General features: G+C 43.2%; 3 protein-coding genes across 10 annotated transcripts; 1 reads left to right on the top strand and 2 right to left on the bottom strand.

Moving 5' to 3' along the window:
* Positions 1-1,165: 1,165 nt before the first annotated feature.
* foxj2 (forkhead box J2) lies at positions 1,166-8,935 on the bottom strand. 3 transcript variants are annotated; one of them, XM_079504671.1, is made up of 10 exons: positions 8,826-8,935; positions 8,114-8,461; positions 7,775-7,849; positions 7,580-7,672; positions 6,581-6,775; positions 5,367-5,718; positions 4,813-4,962; positions 4,232-4,333; positions 3,382-3,729; positions 1,166-2,759 (listed from the first exon to the last, which is right to left on the bottom strand). In XM_079504671.1, exons 2-10 carry the CDS (start codon positions 8,435-8,437, stop codon positions 2,653-2,655), a joined length of 1,746 nt encoding a protein of 581 aa, XP_079360797.1. In that variant the 5' UTR covers positions 8,438-8,461; positions 8,826-8,935; the 3' UTR covers positions 1,166-2,652. The 3 variants fall into 3 exon arrangements, with proteins under 3 accessions (XP_079360797.1, XP_079360798.1, XP_079360796.1); XM_079504672.1 differs by lacking the exon at positions 8,826-8,935 and having other exon boundaries at positions 5,367-5,523; positions 8,114-8,823; XM_079504670.1 differs by lacking the exon at positions 8,826-8,935 and having other exon boundaries at positions 8,114-8,823.
* A 946-nt stretch (positions 8,936-9,881) lies between these two features.
* Positions 9,882-17,153, bottom strand: isoc2 (isochorismatase domain containing 2). 5 transcript variants are annotated; one of them, XM_079503041.1, is made up of 8 exons: positions 16,504-16,594; positions 15,602-15,720; positions 15,281-15,376; positions 12,555-12,679; positions 11,798-12,010; positions 11,406-11,476; positions 10,594-10,711; positions 9,882-10,062 (listed from the first exon to the last, which is right to left on the bottom strand). In XM_079503041.1, coding segments are annotated over exons 3-8 (594 nt in total). In that variant the 5' UTR covers positions 15,282-15,376; positions 15,602-15,720; positions 16,504-16,594; the 3' UTR covers positions 9,882-9,996. The 5 variants fall into 5 exon arrangements, with proteins under 5 accessions (XP_079359167.1, XP_079359165.1, XP_079359168.1 ...); XM_079503039.1 differs by having other exon boundaries at positions 15,594-15,720; positions 16,504-16,593; XM_079503042.1 differs by lacking the exons at positions 15,602-15,720; positions 16,504-16,594 and adding an exon at positions 17,018-17,153.
* atg12 (ATG12 autophagy related 12 homolog) lies at positions 16,414-20,273 on the top strand. Of its 2 annotated transcripts, XM_079503048.1 has the most exons (5): positions 16,414-16,581; positions 17,053-17,168; positions 18,320-18,456; positions 19,000-19,062; positions 20,065-20,273. In XM_079503048.1, exons 2-5 carry the CDS (start codon positions 17,072-17,074, stop codon positions 20,122-20,124), a joined length of 357 nt encoding a protein of 118 aa, XP_079359174.1. In that variant the 5' UTR covers positions 16,414-16,581; positions 17,053-17,071; the 3' UTR covers positions 20,125-20,273. The 2 variants fall into 2 exon arrangements, with proteins under 2 accessions (XP_079359174.1, XP_079359173.1); XM_079503047.1 differs by lacking the exon at positions 16,414-16,581 and having other exon boundaries at positions 17,018-17,168.

The following is a 20,273-nucleotide window of genomic DNA, read 5'->3' on the forward strand; positions in this document are numbered from 1 at the left end:
CCAGTGGCCCCTATCCAAGATCCAGACCAGAGATCCAGACCCCCACACCCAATTCAAATGTAAGCTTTATTTGTATTGTATTATGTAATGCTTATATCATTTTGAAAACATCTCGTCTGTATTGGATAATTATGTAATTAACCTACTCCCTGTTTATTATTATAAGTAGAATATGAATATGAGGCCCTGTCACATCAGGCCCTGTCATGTTTCCATGGTGCCTTGGTTGTCACAGGGCCTGACAGCCCTGTGACATACTGACCATGATGCCGACATGATGCTTGCTGACATGATACTGACATACTGACCATGAGACATAATACTGACCATGATGCTGGCATGATAGACATAATACTGACCATGATGCTGGCATGATAGACATAATACTGACCATGATGCTGGCATGATAGACATAATACTGACCATGATGCTGGCATGATAGACATAATACTGACCATGATGCTGGCATGATAGACATAATACTGACCATGATGCTGGCATGATAGACATAATACTGACCATGATGCTGACATGATATTGACCATGATAGACATAATACTGACCATGATGCTGACATGATATTGACCATGATAGACATAATACTGACCATGATGCTGCCATGATATTGACCATGATAGACATAATACTGACCATGATGCTGACATGATATTGACCATGATGCTGACATGATACTGACATACTGACCAAGATAGACATAATACTGACCATGATACTGACATGCTGAGATACTGACCATGATGCTGACGTACTGTACAGACATCATACTGACCATGATGCTGACATGATACTGACCATGATGCTGACATGATACTGACCATGATGCTGACATGATACTGACATACTGACCATGATAGACATAATACTGACCATGCTGACATACTGACCATGATACTGACATACTGACCATGATGTTGCTGACGTACCGTACAGACATACTGACCATGATGCAGACATCATACTGACCGTGATACTCGGTTGTAATTTTTTGTCTGTCACAAACTACCCCATGCACAACTGAAGCCCATGAGTCAACCCTAGTAGCCCCAGTCCTTTTTGCGCATTCCGTGTTTGATGTAAACATCAAACAAGTGACACATTCACCGAACCTCAGAGAAAGACCAAAGAACCAAACACATAATTTGTACAGTTTATTGTCTCTTGTGAATGAACAAGAATGAGCATAAACAAAGCCTCTGCAAAATAACACTACCAAAGAACGGAACAGAGCAGATTTCTACCGAAGATGCTTAAAAACATGCTTTTAATGGAGCATTTCACCCATAACACGTGTGAACCATACTTCACTACCCTCAGTGATTCTCCAAGAGAGATTTTCTGTTCCGTTTGTAGTTGGATGTAATGCGTTGATAGAAATGACATACAGAGCAGTAGGCAATCCCTCTTTGGGCCCAGAGCCATGTAAAGAGAGTCGTGACTGACAACTAAAGTCTGAAATGCTTGAACATCAACAGCAATTCAGTACAGTATATGTACTGGCATGTTAACATGATTCCAGGCGTGATGATAATACTGTATATATATCCGATTCATTTAAATGTGTTACATTTTCAAAGTGCATCTGTATTGCATATCCACCTTGTGCCTTGTGGCACAGAAGGCCTTATTAAAAGTGCATCACAAACATCTATTCTGCTCCAGCTCTACCACTGCACTGCTAGTGTTTGCTGCTAACTTCCGGGAAGTATTGAAAGACTCCATGATCTGCTATTTCTGTAAAAAAAAGAAATTGTCAACTATTGGTGTAGCAACTTTACATGGCTGAAGTGGTATTTTGTTTAGTGTCTATATTTTGTATCGAGGCAAATGCGACAGTTGGGGCTGGGCTATATGGACAAAATTATCACATTGCTTTTGGCCAAATACCTTGACATTGTGACGATAATATTGTATTGTGACGAAAATATCAAATTTCTTTTTCTAAACCTTTTTTTTTTTTTTAATGTCTAAAATCATAAAATAAGATTTAAGTTCAACATTTATGCCAAATCACAGCATTACGACCCCCCAAATCCCAGACAATATATCACAATATCGACATATTGCCCAACCCTAGTGTCGGTGCTACATGGTAGTGTGTAGCTTCAGGCATACTGTACTTCTATGTGTGAGATTATGTGCAGAAGAAAATACGTTCTTTTCCCCATTGGTGAAATGCCCCTTCACCTCGCCCTCAAATACACAAATACCAGAAATGATACTACTACAGCATTCAGTCATACATAATGTATAATAGCTGACACCATCAGAGCAGAGCTTCAAAAGGCACAACGGCAAGGCAGCTGATGCATTGACTTTTAGTGTAACGTGGCAGTTTTCATCAAGTGTCACTGTGGTAAAATTACAGTTGAGGATTGATCCTCAGAAAACAGAAAGTTAGTTGACAAAGCGGATTGGTAGGGTCTGTGTGGCGACGGTCGACTTCTTGAATGGAACGTCCCGCATGGTTATTTCTGTAGGACAGTGGTTCTCAAAGTCAGGTCTGGGGACCCCCAGGGAACCTTGAGGGAGTTCCAGGGGGTCCTTATAGCTAGGGAATTGATAGTTAGGAACCAAATGGATGCATTCTAAGGTTTGAGAACCACTGGTGTAGGCCGGCCCCCTCGGCCGCTGTTAGCCAATCAGTGAATCCCAGTCAAAGTCGTCCTGGATCTCCTCGCTGTTGCTGTGCAGGTGTTTGAGAGGAGGGCGTTGTCTGGGCTGCTGGGGTGGGATCCCAGCTGACAAGAGAGGGGAGAGAAAATAGAAGAGGAAAGGACATTTTTGAGCAAATTAATCATTTATTTTAGGGCTGCAACAATTAATAATTATATATATTTTTTTAATTCATTTTTTTTTAAATACATCAACGAATTGACACAGAAAAAGTCCAAATCGATTAGTCTAAGTATGTTTTGCCAATTATTTCCAATATCTTCAGAAATGGTAAATGGTGCATTTATATAACGCCTTTATCCAAGGTGCATTACATTCACCCATTCACATTTCATACAGAAGGATGGTCTTCCTGCTTTCTTTGTCGCACCTCCAACGGAGCCATGGCGGACTATGCATGGCAGGGGCGTCCCTGAGCCAAGCCTAAGCCTGACCGCATACACTGATGTACGAAACCATGCAAGGCACCAACCTGCTCATTGGTAGCAGGTTGGGTATGCATGTGCATACCCTCTATACCAATTAGCTGTTCAGTGTCTCAAGGACACTTCGGCAGTAGCTCTGGGGCAGACCGGGATCGAAATGGGAACCTTCCGGTTCCCAAGGGTCCACTCTACCTCCTGAGCCACTGCTGCCCATGGCCCACCGGTGGGCCCGGGCTGAGGGTCACAGTAGTGTAGGTCCTACCTGTGGTGTGTCCAGGCTGTGTTATCTGAGGCCTCTGGAGGCCGACTCCTCCCTGGGAGTATGGGCTCCTTCTGAACCCTGGTTGCTGCTGAGCTCCATTGGAGTTGTGGACGGTGGATGGGTAGGACAGCGGTGAGGGGTGTGTGAGGCTGGCCAGGGTAGGGGGAGCGGACCCTGAGGAATGGAAGCCCAGTCCCGGGAGGGCCAATGGGGAGTTGTTCCCGGAGGATGGACCAATCATACCCTTCTGAGTGAAGAAGCGGTTCAGCGAATCACACAGGGAGGTGAACACGGCCGGCTCCAGCGCCCAATCACAGACCTCGGCCTGGCGCATGCTTGCCAGCAGGTCTTGAAGCAGAAGAAATAAAACGTTAACAGTTGTAAAATGTTTACAGGCGGATAGGTGACACACATGAGCAGTGGATATTTAAAAAATCACACCCGTGTGAACTGAGTGGTGCAACTCCCCTCCCCCCCTGCCCACTTTTTCCCCTACTGGTACTCATAGTTACATACATAGGTTAACACGGACATTGCTGTTCCTTGGAGTGGTTTCACCACTCAAAAACTCTGCCTGAAAGCTACAATTCGTAATTGACCGGGGTCCCCCAGGGCTCTATACTAGCCCCCCTTCTTTTAACCGAGTCGAGTCTACAACAAATAATTGAACAGAAACTAGTCGATCTACAAGCTCGCAACGCATGCACTACTCTGCTATTTTCTCAGGATGTGCGCCCCAGAATAAGGATGCTAGAGGTTCATGTGGTCATTAGAATGGTTTCATGTGATTTAGGAATGAGACTGTCCCCATAATGGACACGAGATGACATACACTGTAACAGTGACTGACCTGGGTAACTGGACAGGTCTATGTTGGCCCAGTCCAGGTTGCTGGCAATCCGGATGCTCTCCTTCAGTGAGTCTGTGTTACTGAACCAGTCAGCTGGTAATGCTACAGGAGGGACATCAAACGTCAAGTTCAACGTTGTGCTTCATGGCTCATTTTCGTCCATTTTCATTCATACATACTCAGTATTAGATTCACTCCATTTACCACGTTTGCTGCACAGGAAAGGGACAGTACTCTATGGACTAAGCCAAGGTGGAACAGTTAATCATTACACATGTGTAAGAAAATAATAGATTTTTAGATCATCACCGCTCAACTTTTTCTTATAGCTTGGAGTGCAGTCTGTGGGGAAAATAGCATTGCGCCGCCGTGATCGCGCCAGACCACACCTAATTTGAAGACGAACACACACCCATGTGCAAAATCGGCGCATGATCATTTGGTATCTAGAAGACGCAGAACACAAAGGCATGCGCGACAGATGCGCTGGGCGCTAAGCAGCATTGTGCTGCATTGTGCCATCAGCCTAGTTAGTTATAAATATAGGTTATACTGTACATGTCAATAACTATGACACTCACTGTACTGAGGAGGGCGCTCTGTCTCAGTAGGGGCTGGATGTTGTGCTGGGGTACTTAGGACAGGTGGGGGGTGAGGGGACATGGGTAACAGGGTGGGGGTGTGCAGAGGGGTAATTTCATTGGTCAGTGCCCCCTGTGGAATCACATCCGCTGCAACAAAAAACAAAAGTTTTATATATATATATCATAAATATAAATACTGTATACTACATTTATATTGCAGTATCAACCCATGTTGCAAGAAAGTGAAATGAGGAAAGAGGAAAATGGTTTCAGAGTTGGATATGGTGTATGGATTTGCAGAGTTGGTGATCAAATTACACAGTAATTACACAGTAATTTGATCACCAATCAGGCCGGGACTGAACCATAGACGGATAACAGTCAGGTACCAGCATGTCCCAAACTGAGCACAATACCAAAGATTAGCATCTGACCTTTATTTCTCTAATACATTCTCACATTACATTACAAACAGGGAAGAGGAGGAAAGTGTACTCAAAGCAGACAGAATATCCTTATGCACACGACACAACACACAGAAAGGGACTTACATTGAGAGCCCCCCCTCTCTCGCATGGTCTTGAAAAAGGATTTGAAGGAGGCATACAGGTCCGGCATGTTGAGCTCATCGAAGGTGAAGCGGCTCGGGGGGTCGGTGGAGGGCTGGGACGAAACGGCCAGAGAAGCGACAGACGTGGGAAAGCTGGACTGAGGAGGAAGATGATGATGAGGAGTCGGAGGAAGAGGGGAGGCGACAGTGATGGTAGGCACAGGGTGAAGGTATTGAAGGGTTGCAGGGAGCGGAAGATGATGGGGAGGAGTGAGATTGATGGACGGATGAGCGCTGGGCATAACAGGGCCTGCGTACGGTGTGTACGGTGAGTACGGTGTGTAGGGCGATCTCTGTTGCAAGACACAAAGAAAGAAAGAATCAATGGAATTTGGCCTCGACAGGGTTAACGGTGCCGGAGATTAGCTGTACACAGACGGACGGACGGACACACACACACACACACACACAAACACACACACACACACACACGGACGGACGGGGACACACACACACGGACAGAGTGCAAAACATACTCTCTCCCCATGCCTTCGGCCTGGTGGAGACAATAAAAAGTACATGAACCCGTGGACTTAGCGCCCTCTTAACGATATTGACGCCAGACTTGGGGTGCTCTATATTGGAGGGGTTTTGCAGTAATGAATAAATCCCAATATATGATCCCCACAACAAGGCTAGGCATGTCCCCGTACTGAAGGTTTCCACTTATGTTGATGCGGGTTCAATGGTGTAGAAGGTAATTGTAGACATGTAATACAGGTACTTAGCATGGTTGTCATCATAGCAACAAGACAGAGCTAGCAAAACACTTTACCTTTGTTTTTAAATGCAGTTGAGTACAATGAATGACAGATAGACAGGCCTCTTACATAGCCACGACATAAAAATAAGGGATGAGGTGAAAGATGGTGTCTCCGCCAATTAGATTGTGTTGCTGCTGCTCGGGTATTTGCTACTAGTACATTTGCACATACGTAGAATTTGTCCCCCGCCTCCTAGGAGCAGTGGATGCCAAGTTATCATCCCACTTTTTCCCCCACGCAATCACAATGTCTTGTCAACGTTTCACTCCACGGTTCGTAACGGACGTTTACAGACGGGTAGGACACGGCCACAAAGATATACCCAAAAAACATACTGTAAAGGACACGTTCATATATGAACACATTAATTCGAATAGATCAGAGGGTGTACCTTGCACGGAGGAGGAGACAGGCAGACATGATGGGGGGATTGTTGCTGGAGGGCCCCCAGCGACAGTGCCCTAGGATGGGGGTCATAGTGTTGATGGAGGGCCCCCGGTGACATTCCCCTAGGATGGGGGTCATACTGAGATGCTGGATGTGACTGTAGGGGAGAAAGGCCTCTCTCTGCATGTGTCACTGGCACCTGATGAATCATGAAAGGAGAAATGGGCCGACACACTATTATTTAACCACCTAAAACCTATACTTTGTTGTTTCCCCCACGGTTCTGTACTTAGTTAGTTGTTTTTCCCTCTAAACCAAAAATTGCCATTGTACAAGCTGACAACACGTTGTGATGCAATGTGGGCCATAGTGTTCTCAAGGCCTAAAGCCAAAAAAGAAATCCCAAGACTGAAAAAGTTTTTTTGCAAATCTGCACTGATCTCATTAAATAACCCCTATAAAATCCTCAGGACTGAAATCCGTCCCCAGGACTGAGAACTTTAAGCCCTGTGTTCTTATTACATGCCCATACTAGGGATCGTTATGGTTCATGTGGTTAACTTAGAGTAACCGTTGTGATTTCAAACTGAACAGTTGCCAAGAGGAACAGCAGCCATCTATGAACTCTGTCAAACCAGCTCTAAATTTAGGACCGTAACTAAACTAATTTCTGCTTTTCATCACAATATATCAAACGTAATCATCTCAATTTAATTTGATTGTATTTCATTAGCAGCATCAGTTACAGTCCTAATGACCAGCAGTGGATCTCTTCTTCAACAGAGACCCGGCCATGAGAGCAGCACTATGGCAAACACTATTTTTCTGCTTATCTGTATTTATCATTTTGATGTTACTGTGTTAACCCATTGCAATGCACTGTGAGCTTGTAGATCTGCTATTTTCACAGAATGTTTTCCCCTGAATAGGGATGCTAGGGTTCATGTGGTTAAGTAACATTTAGGTTGAGGAATGAGTGAGTGAATTGAGCTTAAAGACATACATTCTGTCCTTCCTCCGAGTCTTCTGGATAGGGACGTTTGGAAGCCCTTACTTGACTGGCCTCTGCCGGTCCATCCATTGTCCAATAGGAACCCTGCAAATACAACTACTTTTCAGCTTCATGTCATGTTATGTTTACCAGTCAGCGACTAAATACATTTGTACATTCATGATAAATTCAGCATAATATTTTCACCTTGCCGGGATCACTCTGTGGGCGAGGAACTTTACGGAAACATTTGTTGAGCGACAAGTTGTGTCGGATAGAGTTCTGTTGGGGACATGAAGATTTAAGTTACATGTCAGCTCTCACACTGACATGGACGCTAGCAAGGCGTCCATGTCAAAGATATCTATTTTTGAGAAAACAGAACAAAACAAACTTTAAGCATTTACTAGTACACACAAAATGTCATGAACTCATTCCTAATATTAATTATTTGAACAGCTACGCAGAAGCCTGTTACTTTTCTGTAATTTTCCTATGCATAAGGAACTACGCATAAGGAATGTTGTACAGGTGTGATGAGCCCACCTTCCACCCACGGCCTGCTCGGCTGTAGTAGGAGAAGGCGTCGCTGATCCAGGTGTAGATGTCGTTCAGGCTCAACTTCCTCTCAGGGGCAGAGGCTATGGCCATGGCGATGAGGGTGGCATAGCTGTGGGGAGGCTTCCCTTTGGAGTTTGAGGGAGACGGGGCCGGAACGGAGGGCAGGAACTCTGCTCTCTCCCTCCCTCTGTCCTTCTTCTTGTCTCGCTCTCCTCCTCCCCCCCTCTCTTTCCCCGAACGAAGGCTGCTGATTCCCAGCTGTGGCAGCCAGTCTATGCTGGTCAAACTGGAGTCCAGTTCAGAAGACATGTTGTCCTCTCTGTGCGGGGGGGCCTAGGGGAAGTCAGAGGTGGCACCACAAGTTCAACACTTCTTTCCTCAGGACACGGTCTGTAGAGACCCAGGGTTACATTTCTATAGTAGGATCCCCCAATCTGTCAGTCTCCTTTTGTGCCTGTAATGTAACACTGACAGCCGCTCTGTTGGTGTAACCCCAGCCAGCGTTGTTTACAAGCCTGTGTGCCTCAACCCTCAAAGAGACTTTGCGCTGCACTTGAAACATTCCATTCACAGGAGAAGACGTTAGAACAAAGTGTCAGTGTACGTATGTGTGTCTGAATATTCAAGGTTGTGCGTAATTGCACCGCAAGGCTATGCGCTCATCGTTTCTGAGGAAGACGGGAGTCGTTGGCCTTACCTCTCTCTCTGCAAGTCACTCACTCCAGGCCGGAGGCCTCAAACTGTGTTAATATTTGATGTTGTCATCAGATGTTGCACGGCTGTCGTCTCCAAACTGCTCTCCTTCGCTGGTCTTTGTCCACCTTCAAGTTCGTCTGCTTCCCAGTGTGTGGAACCGCCTCGGGCCTCCTACCATGCTTTCGCTTTCACAAAGTTTGTTTTACTTTGGGATTAACATGAAGGAAAACTTATCGCAGGACTGCTTCCTTTTTCTCTCTCTCTCTTCCCCTCCCTCTCTCCCCGTCTGTCTCACTCTCCTCCTCCCTGCCTGTCCCATAACGTCACCCACTCCTCCCCCTCTATGACATCACCCCTCACTGCCCCCGCCTCCAGGGGTTGTGGACACACCCCTCTTATTTTCTGAGGGAGAAGTTCCTGAAACTCCCTCCCCCCTCGCTGCTGCTGGCCTGCAAACATAACCAACATACCAGCAATACAGAGGAACACGGTCCAGAATTTAAATATGAAACAGGTTGAGAAACAACCTGATACGAACCCACATAGAACTGTTAACTCCCACCCTCTCAGATCCTTATCCTGACACCGTAACCATTTTGTTTTACTTCATGCCTAAACTTAAATCTGCAATACGTAACTTTCATCTGCTACCCATGATTCGAACCCGGGTCCCCCATGTGGCTGAGCTAATACAACAAGCCCATTAGGACAGAGGATTTATTGTCTATAGAAGAGGTAGATCACCTCCAACCATCAATGTATTAACATAATCTACCAGATTAAAGGTTAAAATAAAATGGATTCACTAATAGTTATGGTATAAGCATTTCAGCATTAACCATGTCCAATCTAATACATGAACATAATCTTTAATTTTATAGCCCAGACATACCGATTCGACTTCTAATTCAGACGTTGCCCCCACTGCGATTGATGACGCAGGGTGGTGGAGGGTCTAACCACATGAGAGATTATACCTTACATGGCACCGTGAGTAGTGATACTGCCAAGTTCAGCCATCGCCAATGAATGGTCAAATAAGAACAAGGGGCAAGACTTCAAATAGCAGCATAATTTTATTGCTCTAGTTGTACAGACAGTGTGTACTGACTTTGTGTATGGCAAATGGAATAACAGAATGGGGGGGTGGTGGTGGTGGTCTCTCTCTCTCACTACAGCGAGCTGAAGAAGGTTGTCAGGCCCGTGTCAGGAGACGGATGAGTCAGCAGCTTCTGGATCTGTCACAGAGTTAATACCACACATTAGTAAGCATATTGCATATGCATATTATTTCGCTTTCACTTAGCAGACACCTGGCTTGATCACTTTCAACCTGGTGTCCATGTTTTGGGGTCATTATACAGTAGGTGAATATTTACACATGATAAAAAAAATGTTCTCAAAAATAGCTAAATAGCTTTCACGATTCCTCACACGACAAAGTATCGCATACAGTAAGTGGTTAATGAACAAGCAAACTGCTGTGGCGTGTAAGCTTGCAGGACTACGGCTAAAAGATTATAATCATTATTTGGCAAGGTATTGTGATCTTTACTAGGAAGCATCTTTATCTACCTTTGGGTGACAGAATTACATTGTGTTACAATTTGTACCTATACAATATTCATATAATAATAATATACAGTACATCAATATCACCAAATATGACAATAATATTCACATGTTCGCCCCACAAACAGGGATGCTGGGGTTCATTATGGTTAAGAACCAAACAGCAGTGCTAGTACGAATAGGCCGGGTTTAAGCACCTCCTTGAAGTTGGGGTGCTTGGCGTCTTGAACCAGCTGCAGCAGCACAGCCTCCGTAGTGGTGAGGAACGCTCCACTCTGCTTCAGCCTGGACAAGGCGAACAGACGATCCGTCTGGCTGCACACATGGAAGAACATCACACGTTCATCATTTGAGATAATCTCAAATTTGCTTTTTGTATAATCGTCGTAATCATTTCCACGTTGAAAAACTGTGGAAATAGCTGATCTTCAAGCTCAAAACCTGTTTTCACTATTCATATAAACTATGGATAAGGTTATCATCACATTATGTAGGTTATTTGTCATTATCTTCCCTGTGCTCCTTTCGTTTACGAAGTCTAAAAGCCAAAACAGAAATGTAATTTTTATTCATAACGTTCCAAAGTTCAACGACAAACACAATTAAATAATCACAATTATTTGAGCGACAATGAATCAATCGTCGAGTAAAATGTCATAATCGTTACAGCCCTAATTCTATTACATGTATTTATTATTTATCTTATCTCAAGTTACAAAGCACTTTGTAACCTTGTTTTGAAATGAACTTATATAAATATAAAGTGTATCATAATTATCTAGTTCCAAATCAATAGCAACCAAATAATATAATACATTTATATTTATTTGCAATAAGACCGTGCCACTTACTAAAAATGTATCCTTTTATTTTCAACTGAAAAACATGGTGCAACACTATCTATCTATCTATTTACTAATACAGTCTAAAAAAAACGATAACCCCTGCATAATATACTAATACAATTTATACAACTTATAGTACAGAAGAAATATGAATGATTATATACCTTCTGGAGGAGATGGCGTCAGCCACAATGTGAACCTCTATTCCCTTCTCCAGCAGGTCAAAGGTGGTGCACTGAATTAAGCACAATGGAACAGAGGTCAGGAGGAGGGGCGTCTTGTTCCACCACTCAAACACTAACCTCAATATAAGTTAAACATTTCCGATGCTCTGTCTCCACACAGCCTCCTCAACTCTGTGAAATAAGGTTCAACTCTCAGATCACCAGCATTATCTTCTCAGGGATTATTCTATGGATAAATCGAGACGCAACGTGTCTACAAATTGACACGATAAAATTCTGTTTTTCAGAATTCTGAATTAATTAGTTAGATTCATACAAAAAAGGTGTCATGCTAAAACAGCGACATATGAGACATGAGGGTGGGATCTCACCGCTATGCAGGCCTGGGCCTCTATTCCACACAGGATGGCCTGTTTGGGGTTGCCCAGGGCCGCCAGCTCCTTCTCCACGTCCTCTATCATCATGGTGAACCTGGTCTTAGCGTGGGCCTTCAGGTCCCCTGCTCCTAGCTCAGGTACCGTGGGGCCCAGGCCCTTAGGGTACTGTTCTGTTAGAATGGCTGGGATGGCCAAAGCACGACTGGCCTGTAGGCGGGGAAGAAAAGTTTACATGATTTAATTGATGACAATCTCTGGTCATCCAAGCAAGCAAGGGAGAAGTATGAGCATGAAGGATTTACATTTTTAAATGTTGCCGTTTCGGTTCAGTGAAAAATCTATTCAATTCAATTCAAAGGGTGCTTTATTGGCATGAGAAAACGTTTACACTTGCCAAAGCAAGTGTCAAAATATAATACAATATAAAATAAAAAATATTTAATAAAACAGTATATACAGTTGGAGGGGGTACAGCATTAAGTAAACAGAGCTATGTCACATTGCATCGTTATCGCATGTTATATATCCACATACAGGATATAAAGCTTTTTGAAACATGGTGCAACACAAAGAAAAAATATATTTAGTCAAATTACAACAAAGGAAAACTTAAATATTGTACTTTTTTGTAACTTAATCTCAAATGTAATCTTATACTCCCGTGTGTGTGTGTGTGTGTGTGTGTGTGTGTGTGTGTGTGTGTGTGTGTGTGTGTGTGTGTGTGTGTGTGTGTGTGTGTGCTTCATTTTACCTGGAGCAACCTGGCAGCATTGCTGACGATGTTGGTGAACTGGAAGATGTTGGGTCTGAACTTCTCCTGCATGTCACATAGCAGCAGCACTGAGCCTTTAGTGGAGAGCCTGCCGATGCCAGCCACTGGAACAAACACAATCACTTGATTGATTGATTGATTGAAGAATTTATTAACAGTTTGCAGAATTACAGTACATTTCAAGCACAAACTCAATACAAAGGCTGTTAACTGTGAGTGGACGACCCAATTAAGCATTACACTTGTTTCCAACAGGGTCCACCATGTTCAAATCATCAAAACATTTAGAGACGTACAAATAGACACTTCTATAGACAGAACAGGAATTCATCAAAAAAGAATTCATCAAAAAGGAGGTAAAAAGGGAAAAGAAAAATATACAGTGAGGGGAAAAAAAGGGGGGGGCGGGGGGGGGGGATTCACGTTCAGCTCCGTTAAATTGTTTGTTTTCCTTGGAGGAGCTGCGTTGGGTCCCCAAGTCGGCTCCGTGGCCGTACCTTGAGTTGGCTGTGTGGCCGTGACCATCTCTTGTGTTGTCCTTGCGTTGGGTCCCCAAGTTGGCTCAGTGGCCATACCTTGAGTTGGCTGTGTGGCCGCGACCGTCTCTTGTGTTGTCATTGCGTTCGTGTTTGAGGGATTCCGATTTTACAGGGGCCAGTTTCGAATTGCAGCCGTCCGTAGGTGCCCTTTGAGAGCGGTTTTGAAAGAGTCAAGGGATTCGCATGTCTTAATGACAGTTGGTAGGGCGTTCCACATTTTAGTGGCATAGGAGCGAAAAGAATTTAGTCCCTTGTTTGTGCCGAATCTGGGTTGTACATGGTTCGTTGCACTCCCTCTGGTGTTGTGGGTGTGGACTTCGTTAACATTAAGGAAGTATCTAGACAGGTACATGGGTATCTTGGTGGTGTATCGAATCTTGTGGACCAGACCCATTGCAAGATGCTGTACTCTGTCGTCGACCCTAAGCCATTCCAGCCTGTCGAAGTGGGCAGGGGTGAGGTGGGTTCGGGGGGCTAGATCAAGTAGGAGCCTGACCAGTTTGTTTTGGGAAGTCTGGAGCCTGGTTTTAAGGGCCTTTGAGGTGCTGTGGTACCAGGAGGTGCATGCATAGTCAAAGAAACCCTGTACAAGGGCTCCTGTTAAGGTCTTCAAGGTGTTTTTGTTGACCAGTGAGGAGATCCTGTAGAGGAATCTTGTTCTATGGTTGACTTTTTTGATTACGTTGGTGGCCATTTTATCACCGGAAAGATTAGCCTCCAGGATGGAACCTAGGTAGGTAATTTCATCTTTACGTGTGATAACATTGTCACCCACTCTAACCAAGAAGCCATTTGCCTTGCTGAGATTACTAATAGAGCCAAAGAGAATGGATTCAGTTTTTCCCAGGTGTAAAGATAGTTTGTTATCAGCGAGCCAGGTGCAGATTCTACCGAGTTCAGAGCTGAGGGCATTTTCAACCTGCAGTTTGTCCCTGTCCGAGACCAGCAGTGCTGAGTCATCTGCGAACAGGAATAAGTTGCAGTCACAGGCTGAAGTCATGTCGTTTACATATATTAGGAACAGTAGAGGCCCTAGTATGCTTCCTTGTGGAACGCCACAGCTCACTGGGAGGGGGGGGGACAGTGTTCCGTTCACTTCCACCATCTGTTCTCTCCCCTCCAGGTAGGATTGCATCCAGCTCACTGATGTGCTATCGAAACCAATTGCTTTTAGCTTGTTAACCAGTATGGAGTGGTTCACGGTGTCAAAAGCCTTTTGGAGGTCCAGCATGACCATGCCGCAGTATTTGCCAGCGTCCACCTCTTGTTTGATGTGGTCGCTCAAATAGAGGAGGCATGTGTCAGTGGAGTGGGATGTTCTGAAGCCAGATTGGAACTCGTACAATAATTTATTAGTGGCAAGATACTTTTCAACCTGTTCATAGACTATTTTTTCCATCACTTTCGAGATGGAACTAAGAATAGAAATAGGGCGGTAGTTGCCGGGGTCTAATTTACTCCCTTTCTTGTGCAAGGGGGTTACTTTGGCCAGTTTGAAATCTTGGGGGACCTGTCCCTGTTTGATGGAGAGGTTTACTATGTGGGTGATGATTGGAGCTATAGAGATGGCTGAGTCTCTGAGAAATTTGGAGGGAATGTTGTCATGTCCTGTGGCCTTGTGGGGTTGGAGGGCACTCAGTTTCTTAATTACCTCATCAGTTGTTACCATAACTAGTTTAAAATCGTCTTTACAAACACCTAGGTTTTTGTAGAAGGTTGTAATGTGCTCTACACCAAAGAGCCCAGAGTGGGAGGGCAGTTTGTTAACCAGAGTTGTTGATATGTTTGTAAAGAAGATATTCAAGTAGTTGGCCACATGAACACTGTCCTATCTCATTGGTGTTCCTTACAGGTAAGGCCCTGGATTCTGTCTTCTGCCATCATAATTATTGTGGAAAATAACAAATCAAGTATTCAATCAGTCATTAAATATTTGAGACGTTTGTTAAATGTAGTCGGTTAAATAAGGCAAATAAATAGAACATCTCAGTAAGTTTAGAAAATCACTTTACTGTAAAGCAGCCATTAAAACCACATTTCGTATCAAAATATCAATATAATCAATGCATTGCCCAGTGCAATTAACAATATTATGTTTCGTTTTAATTAGATTTTAGATGCAATAACTTTACTGAACTGAAAGATCAAAACGCCAACTGAACGTACTTGCTGTCACCTGGGTGGTCTGTCTGATGAGAGGACTGGGTGCCACTTCAACTTGCAGGTGAAAGTGTATCGATCTCTACTGAACATGTGACGACCCTTGAAAACAGGTGAAAAGGTGAATGTCCTGTCACTGCTCACTGCTGTTGCAGATTGATTGACAGCTTACGTGCATGCCATGCGTTTATTGATACAAAACAAACCATCGGCGATGTCAACTAATAAACAAAACAGTCAACCTGTGTCTCAATCTGAACCTTTTGTAATGCATGCGTATTATTTATGAAAGGCTAAGCCACCACAAACTGTAACTGACCAGTCCAGCAGTCCACCTCCACCGTCCACAACCTCTCACACACAAGTTGCTCAGTTCGACCCTCGACCACTGACGACCAGTGGTTGGCTTCCACGGTAAACACACCCCAGACATTTGTTAAACCAATCTGTAAAAACGTCTTTGTGATTGATATTTGCCATAAACCAATAGTATCTCTTATTTTCTCTACTGGTGTGATCGGTGTGATCTAGCGCCCGCCTACTCTGAAAACCCCGTGTCCGGTGTGTGCAGCAGTGTATTGTCCCCCGCTACCACACAAATGCACAATCGAAAACCACAGCCGCGCCAGTCAGTCGCTTAGAATAAAACATATCGGACACACCAAACAAATTATTCCAATATCTGCTTGAGGAAATTAGCCAGATTCATAAATTGTATCTTGGTCAGAACAATAACACTGCAGCACAACAAACCCGAAACGGAACATGTTTTAGTACTAGTAGGCGGGCTCTACACCGGATCTGCAACCTGAAAACGATTCCAGTCATTGTTGCCCTGTCTGCTTATTATAAGCGACTTTCAGCTTCTTTTTCTGTAAAGTTGCTTGTAAATTGTTTTTTTTTTAATCTAAGTCACCTGTTATGAAGCCTTTCCACCTGGAAAGGCTCCATCGGTTTCGATGGAGAAACGCAGCTAAAAATCCGAAAACACGCTCTGTGTGTTAGAGAAGACGACAGACACATCACTCTGAGTGACCTCACATGGATGTCTCGACTAGTTCCGCGGAATTGTATAAAAGGAGCAGACCTCCCCTAGTTTAACAGATTCCAATTAACAACGCACCCAGGTATCTCCAACTATAAATCTTCAGAATCTACTGTCAAGACCTTTAATATCGAACAAACAACGCTCCCCAGGACTGCATCACTCTACAAGACACAGTACAGACCTCTTCAAACTCCACTTTCAACATCAAGACCTTTGACCTTCAGTAGAAGATCTGGATCATCAAGCCATACGAGCCAAGGTATCTGACCTTACAACCCAGATACCTTAGTACCATATTTCTCCTACACTCCCAGGTATTACAACCCAGATACCTTTAGCTAGCTTCATTAAGACCATTCTTTCCAATTACGTGTTCTAATCGGACACCACTGCGGTGGGTCGTTCATGGGTCCTAATCCTAGCCTTGAAACAGTCCTGTTCTTTAGTATTTTTCACTTAATGTTTCTAAAGTGTAGTTGCTTATTTGGGCTTGTTTAGGTTGTTTAACTTTAAACCTGCAGCACATTTCAATGTCAAGGACCCCCACATTTTTCCAAGGACCCGGTCCCTACATATAAAATATTTTGTTACAAACGTTTCAAAAATATTCCACATTTGTCACTTTTTAGGTTATTTGAAATTTGAAAATAGCTGATCTACAATCAGGACTTGTTTTCATAGAGCTGGTTGCTTACTTCTCTCACACAATCTGGCAACACTCCAATTCCAGTGCAGAAGCTGATGTGAAGATGTCTGACGCAGAGTCCCCGACAGAAGCACAGAAAGAGGAGCCTTCTGCCCCACAGGCTCCACCGGACGATTCCACAAGTGATGAAAAGAAAAAAAGTAAGAAACTATAAATGTTTAAAAAATGTTTGAATGCTCATTAGAATTCAGACTGTTAAGACAGATCTGTTTATGAAAACTGCTGCACTATGCTACTTCCGCATACTATGACGTAGACAGTATTGAGGGGTGTTGTAGCCAATGGAATGGGGAGACATTTCTTAAGCAGCCAATGAATTACCAGCAATCTACATACTTCCTGGAATAAGGCAACACCCCCTTACAGTGTGGTGCCTAACGTTTACGGTTTTGTATGTGAAAACATGAAAGGCTAATGCTGAGTGATATTCATCCTTCTACACTTTAGTCTCTTCTTGTAGTTCATCATGTGATATAAATAAGAGTAGGGTTGGATGCTTGGATTAGTTATCAGTTTGAGATTCCAGAGGAGCTATATATACCCTGTCAACAACAGCAGCCTACGCCCTCTTTATACTGCCATGTTTCTTTTGAGTTGCAGAAGTTTACATTTGCAGGAGCAACATCTTTAAACTTCCTTTTAAACATGCAATGAGAATAAAGAAGTCAACAAGATATCATATGGATTGAGTCTGATTCCTTTATTAACATGGTCTGGACATATGAGACAGGCACACAGTAAAAAATAAGAGCAGAGCACACATTAGCAACTGACTGAGTCTATTATTCAAGGCACATAATAAGTGTCATAAATTAATGTACATTCTAAATGTAGGACTAAAATACTGGATAATGTATTTTAATAACTGGCTAAGAACAGACGTGTGCTTGTGTGTGCACAATTGCATACCAGACTGTTGCCTCTCGCAATTTCCAAATGCTTTCATCATCCAGTCTGGAGCAACGGAAGAGCTGTCATGAGTAAACTTTAAAGCGGAAGTGGAGCCTCCTCGCCACTTCCGTTTAGTCTTTACAGTCGTGCACATTTATCCTAATATAAATATAAATCATCTAAGCATATATAGCTTGTTGCTTAGCAGAAAAGGAAATAAAAAAATAAGCTCTAAAGATATTTTAAAATATATTTTCGTGAACGGAAATGGCAGCTTTCTTACTCGGATTTCGAGAGCTGTAGTTCCAGACTATATAGCATTCGGAGAGGAAGTGGAATAGTTGTCTAGCTACACGAGACTAACAATTGCACATGATACACTGTCTTCCTGTCTCTTCAGTTGACGTGCTGTTGAAGGCGGTGGGAGACACTCCCATCATGAAGACCAAGAAATGGGCCATGGAGAAGGGGAGGACAGTTCAGTCTCTGTCCCAGTTCATCTCTCGCTTCCTCAAACTGGATGCCAGCGAGCAACTGGTGAGGACTCGGTTCAGACCTGAATCCCTACTAAACAATGATGTTGTTGCCGTCAGGCAGAATCCTCTTTATTTTAAGTTAAGAGTCGAAGTGTCCTTTGACTCCTTGAGCAAGACACTGAACCCTTTCTGATGAGCCACCATGTGTCGGTGAATGTAATGCACAATCTATAATCTATGTAAAGTGGTTATAAGTGCACCATTTACCTCCATATTTAATGCCTTATGTGATCATACAGCATCACACAAACAGATCTGCAAGCTCAAACTGTTTTGAGCTTGTTGTTCTTCTACTTTTGCTATTTGTCAATTTGAAACCAGAAAAACAACTGTTTTAGTCATGAGGTTTCCACCCGACAGAGGAGATTTATTTGATTTCTTGATGGGTATTGCTTTCACAAAATAATCACAAGACACCATACAGTAGATCCATGCTACAAAAACTGTACAAAGAAAAAGAATGGTTCCTGAACAAACTCCAGAATTAATCACATAAAAGTAGTACATTCTATTCAGAATCATATAGTCGCTTCCTCTCTTTCAGTTTATTTATGTGAACCAGTCCTTCGCTCCCTCACCTGATCAAGAAGTTGGAGTTCTTTTTGACGTGAGTATGTCACTTTGTCCTGTCACATCCATGTGGTATGTGGGATATGTTAGTCTTGAACTAAAGTGAAATCCAGGTATACTTAATGAACTGGTGGGTGTGTGTGTCTACATAAAAAGATTTGTTTTAGCAACTATAACCTTTTATGACTATATATGAAATACCTGATGATAATGTTTCAAGGGGAGGGGAATCAAGGCAATCAGGCTCAGATTGGGCTGAAACATTGCCCAAATTTGGAGTCATATGTGAAGAGGGAGGTACTAGGGGCTCCCATACTGTGATTCCCAGTGATCTTTTGAGGCCAGATGTAATAAGTAAAAAAAAGTTTATGTAAAAATAAATCCATATTTAGCCCCATGTTCGAATGCTCCCGCCCCTCTGTCAAAAATCGCTAAAACGAAAGAAAGCAGCAAATGAAAAAACATTAACACTCATCTTTTACTTTCTTTACCAACAACATGAAACTTGGTTGAAAAGCACACAAAAGCACACTTTCCGACTACGCAGCAGGATTCGTTTTTTAATCATAGAAGTCTGGCCACATGAACTCTGAGATACACATGGAGCTTTGCCGTTCTCATGTGGATTTGGAGATCCACATTATTCCATTTCTTACAGTGGTAACTTAAGGGCCACCTCAATATTGAGTGGAGAAATGTGTGAATAATATACAGACAGTTTAGTTTCTTTATCCCCAAGTTTGTGTTTACCATACAGTACTTCAGGGCAGTCTTGTGGATAGTTGGCCAGCAGATGGCAGGATAAAGGAGCAGCTCCATTTGAAACTAATTTCTTGCTCAAAGAAAGCTCCAGGGACCACACTGAGTGGCTAAACTAAACCACTGTTCTCCATCTGTAGTTACTGAAGTTCAATACTTAATGTCAAATACTGATCACTTTCTCTCAGTTTAGGATAGGATTCAGCAGGCCTTACTGATGTGACAGCCAGGTGTGCATTGTAAAATAACTGATATCCTTCTCTCCTTGTCTTTCTTGCAGTGTTTTGGCAGCGATGGCAAACTGATTCTACATTATTGTAAATCTCAAGCCTGGGGTTGACTACTTTTTATTTTTGACCATTCCTGTGCTCTCTATACTGTACTTCCCTCTTTTCTTAACTTCATCCACACGCCTTTGTTACCTTCCTTCAGGTTTTTTTTTATGTACATAATAATGTAAATAAATAGTTGTGACTAAATAAACCTTGA

This window comes from Electrona antarctica (assembly GCF_951216825.1).
Source record: "Electrona antarctica genome assembly, chromosome: 6".
NCBI lineage: Eukaryota > Metazoa > Chordata > Actinopteri > Myctophiformes > Myctophidae > Electrona > Electrona antarctica.